At 35.6% G+C, this 4,738-nt stretch overlaps 1 protein-coding gene across 3 annotated transcripts in view; it reads left to right on the plus strand.

The window, feature by feature from the left end:
* Positions 1-4,738, plus strand: part of LOC105162448 (DExH-box ATP-dependent RNA helicase DExH3) — a 14,303-nt gene continuing 9,565 nt past the window's right edge. For 2 of the 3 annotated variants that reach the window (XM_020693779.1, XM_011080458.2), the window contains exons 1-5: positions 1-420; positions 1,936-2,090; positions 2,162-2,249; positions 2,470-2,712; positions 3,232-3,327. In XM_020693779.1, the coding sequence (XP_020549438.1) occupies positions 79-420; positions 1,936-2,090; positions 2,162-2,249; positions 2,470-2,712; positions 3,232-3,327 (924 nt within the window). In that variant the 5' untranslated portion in view covers positions 1-78. Of the gene's footprint in view, positions 421-1,935; positions 2,091-2,161; positions 2,250-2,469; positions 2,713-3,231; positions 3,328-4,738 lie in introns of those variants that run through there. The other variant, XM_020693780.1, reaches the window with a different exon arrangement.

Below are 4,738 nucleotides of genomic sequence, written 5' to 3' on the forward strand. Positions count from 1 at the left end.
AAACCCTAACCACAATTCTAATTCCAGCAGCGCCATGCCTTCTCGCACACTCGACACGCCACTCAGGAATTATTAACCATGCCTTTCTCTTCAATGTTTGTCCACAATTATTTGAAATTGGAGCTCAGAGCCATGTCTCTGGCCCATCTAACGTGTCCACCAAAGTCCTTCTCCATTGCCAAAACATACCCAAGGCTCCACAAGTTGTGCCCTGTAAGGGGTTTTGCTTTTGCTTGCGCTTCTTCTTCTTCTTCTTTGTCCTCCTCTTCTGTTGTGGTGAGGCGCAGTAGAAATGCTTCTTCTACGTCTTCTTTGCCGCGTATTTACCAGCAGAGTTTTGGGTATGGAAGGTTTGCTTACGATGAGTACGTGTCGGAGGCGGAGTCTGATAGTGACTTCCAGTCTTCTTCTAAGCAATTGGTAAGCTTGTTTTGTTTCTTTTTTGTTGGTTTAGTCATAATCTCTTTGTTGGATTGGTGGGATTAGCACTGACTAAAGTTTCGTACTTGCGTCCGCTGGAAATGCTGAAAATTTTTGTTTTTACTTGATTCTTATATCAAGTTCATAAATTAGTATCTGAACATAGAGGGGACAAGCATTAGTTTGAGTCCAAAAAAGAGCAAGAAAAAATTAATCACCTAGTGGACGAACTTCTTCGAAAATATTTTCAAAGTAGGAATTAGCAAAAAAGACTGTCAAAATCATGGTTGAAGGATTATGATGTTTTTGAATTGTAAAAAACATAATAACTCTAAGGACATGGAATTGCTAAAATTTTAAAAATTGTTAACATGCCAATTTAATACATGACATTTATGTTATACGTTCCAATTTTTTCTAATGAACTGATTCTCCACTCAATAGTTTTTCTTTTATCACTGAATTCATTTATTTTTCAAAGTTACCTATTACATTGAATAAAATAAAAATAGTATTCATATATTGGCGAAATTAGATGACACTTGACAAAACTCTATGACAAATGAGAACTACTTCAAATAAGTTTTCTTCTTTATGATACCTTATAGTGGGAGTATGGTAGTATGAGGTGTACAAAATAAATTTTCTATGAAATATCGGAACAATAGAATAATATCAGATAAATAAATAGGACATAAGAATGACAAGTAAATATAAATATCAGATTGTTTGGTATGACAAGTAATATGTTATTTTGATTCATCAATTCCTTTTAATTTTCCTACGAATTGCGCATCACAACCTCATCAAAAGTTGTCATTTATAAGATTGAAAAATTATTTGATGTCCTCACTTGCCTTAAATTTCTGTCAAGTGTTTTACTATTTTTCTCAGCATGGTAAAAACATGATTTGCATTTTGAATTTAAATTTGAAGGATAGATTTGTGAAAGAAAGTTTGATTAATGCTAAAAGAAAACTATTGGGCGGAGAATGAGTACTTTTATAAATAAAAATGAAAGAAGTAATATAAGTATTATTTTGTGTATTGAGACCGACATTTTAATGGTTGCTGAGCAATTCATTCTTCTTAATTAGTTAAAGGTACTGTGTCTTTTTAAATTTAAAAACCATAACTTTTCCAAAAAGTTTTAACACGTCTATTATGTAGACATGGACTTGTTTATAACTTTGGCATTACTTATTTATTAAGGTTGCATTTTCAATGAGGGTATTTTGTTTTAAGGAATTGATTTAGAACTAATGATTTAAAATGGCTCCAATTTTAGTAATAGAGAACATAGTTCAGTTCAGTGCTGAAGGATTTGAACCATTTTAACTTGAAATTGTTCAAACAAGCCTTGTTACTCCCAAATCTTTCAATCGAAACACAGTCAAAGATTATTCTTGGGGCGTGGAAGCCTTTTGTAGAGGAGCACATTTCTGGTATAGTTTACCTATACTCGACCACACTGTATATCAAATAACTCAAAAATTCCTTATTTACAATTTCCAGTGTGCTTCGACACTTGATAATGTTGAAGAGTGGAGGTGGAAGTTGACCATGCTTATGCGCCGCAAAGATGAGCAAGAGGTTGTGTCAAGGGAGAAAAAGGACCGGCGTGATTTTGAGCAGCTTTCGGTGCTTGCTACAAGAATGGGACTGTACAGGTACTTGAAGGGAACCTGGCCTGTATTTATTTGATTTGAGATTGTTTCTAAAAAGCTCTCGTTCATTGCAGCCGTCAGTATGAGAAAGTAGTTGTGTTTAGTAAAGTCCCGTTGCCAAATTATAGATCAGATCTGGATACCAAGCGCCCCCAAAGGGAGGTATTACATAATTATATGAACCCTTTTCTATTTCTAACTGAGCACCTTTTCTCTTTATGTTAGGAATTCAGAAAGAAACGAAGTTCTCCTGAACACTTCTTTAGTATCATGGAAGTAATTGTGGCTATAAAACGCTTTCACTACATCTCACTGGATTGATTAATTTTCAGTTGTTATATGCACGTTTCACGTGGGTAAAATGGCCAGTTTTTATTTGCAGGTGATGATACCAATGGGGTTGCAGAGGATGGTAGATTCTCATCTCAGGGCACACTTCTCTAGAAAGGCTGTGAATAAGGATAGCTTTGCGCGTGATGCCTTTTCAATGTCTAACGCGGGTCAGAGCCTGTTGATTGATGAAGGATTTGATGAGCAAGAGGAGCCCTCAACCCAAAGTGTTATTGCTGAGAGAATTCGTAGGCGGAGGAGCTTACATATGCGCAATAAACAACTAGATTGGCAAGTTAGTATCATCGAGATTTGTCTAGATACTAATAGTACAGGGACGATTTTCTAGTTACATCTTTCTGTAGGTGATCTATACATCTTATGTTCACTATTATATACTTGTTCTACATCATGTGTTCACTGTAGATATGGATTGGTATGTTCATAGTTGGATGCTACTCCTGCCCCTGTATAACTGGTGTATATTTTATTTCACATTTTCCTTTGGCTTCTGAACGGCCCAGTCATGTTAGAATATTGTATAAGATATTGTTTGACCTATTGTGAGGGGGAGGAACACCATCTGTTAAAAGGATAAATTTGTGCGGTTTCAGTGATGATGCCAAATTGCAGAACAATGTAGAGAAAATTCTAAGCTAGTAATGCAACATTAGGGGTTGATGAAAGCCAACATAACAAAATATTTGGAATTTGGATATTAGCAAATATTCTCTGGTCGGTTGCTGACTGAAGTATTTTATCTGAAGCATTTGAAGTAGTAATTGGTATTCGTTTTGATTCCTTCTACTTGTAGGAATCTCCAGAAGGCCAGAAGATGCTGGAATTTCGAAAAAGTCTTCCCTCATATAAAGAGCGAGACACATTATTGAATGCAATTTCTCAGCATCAGGTGCTTATTGGATTGTTTTATGGTTTATGCTTACAGAAGCTTATTTGTGCTTTTGTGGTGTTTGATTGCTAAAATGCCTGTGTACACTTTGACTGTTATTCAAGAGGGATTTAGCAATGTTAATCAGTTTGTGCGTCATATTGATACATGTTATTTCCTTATTTGACCAATTTGAATTTATTTAACTGTGTTTTCAAACTTAATGTCTTGGACAAACTTGGCTTTAATTTGAGGTTTTAGAGTGAGTATTGTTTCAAGGTAAATCTGTGCAAGTAAAGTATCCATGTAAATTTTGAAAGTTGTTTCTAAGCAAAATATGGAAAAATAAAAACCCTGCCCTTGAAAAGGAAACAACATTACCAGATCTGTTGCTGCCAACACTGCAGCAGTAAGTCAGTGACCGCCACTGTTGTCAACTTTCTCATGATTTTCCCTTTACTGCAGTCCGCCCTTGTAATCATATCCATAATCTCTCTGTAAATGCTTTTTTTCTTGTTTTCCCTTCTCCAGCAACCTCTTTCATTTCTTGCACTAACTTTCTCTCTCTTATTCGCCATATTCTAGCAAAGAGACAGTGACATAGCCTGAAATTATTGAGGAATACCAGAAAAGTGGTCTTTGTGAAGGACAAAAACATTGTTTTCTGAATTGATAATTGTTAAAATGGCCTTAATTCAAAAAATTGTTCTGCTTGAGAACACCAATGCAAACAAATTAGGATATAAATATTTAGGCAAGTTACTACTTTTTCTTTGATCACTTAATACATCTACTGATATAAGAAGTTAGGAACTTAAGTGTTAAGTGCCATTTAAACCTGCATTCTCTAGCCCTTCCCGTCAAAGAGGGTGTTATGGTGGTGTGGAGGTATTTTCTTTTTTTCGGGGGGGGGGGGGGGGGCTTGTATGTGGTGTTCCTCTTATTTTTTGTGTTTTGTGGGGGGGGTTACAGAAAGTGAGTTTTTGGTTTTGCTCTTGGACCGAGTAAGTGGTTAACCCACTCAAACTGGATAATGGACCGGTGTTTGATGCAAAGAATGAAGTTGGATGAAATTATTATATTCGATAGAACTATAAGCTTTTGTAATTGAAAAATTTTGTACCTGAAATCTGTTATTTTTGAGGGTTTATTACAATAACCTCCCTAGTGAGTTGGTGCATTACACATTATATCCCCTTCTCCTTCTTGAATTATAAAAAGCCTGCCCTACAAATCGAATCTTAACATACTAAACTTTTTTCCTCTCTTATAGTGCTTTGCAGTGGTTCTTCTGCCCTTGATTCCTGTATAAGCAGAATACTGCTGTTCCTTAGTGTTGCTAATTTTAAAGGGTTAAACGCTATTCCTTTTTATTTATATATTTATTTAATTTTTTTTTTTTTTTGGGGGGGGGGGGGGGTCATAATGGGGA

This window comes from Sesamum indicum, linkage group LG5, assembly GCF_000512975.1.
Source record: "Sesamum indicum cultivar Zhongzhi No. 13 linkage group LG5, S_indicum_v1.0, whole genome shotgun sequence".
In the NCBI taxonomy this organism is placed as follows: Eukaryota; Viridiplantae; Streptophyta; class Magnoliopsida; order Lamiales; family Pedaliaceae; genus Sesamum; species Sesamum indicum.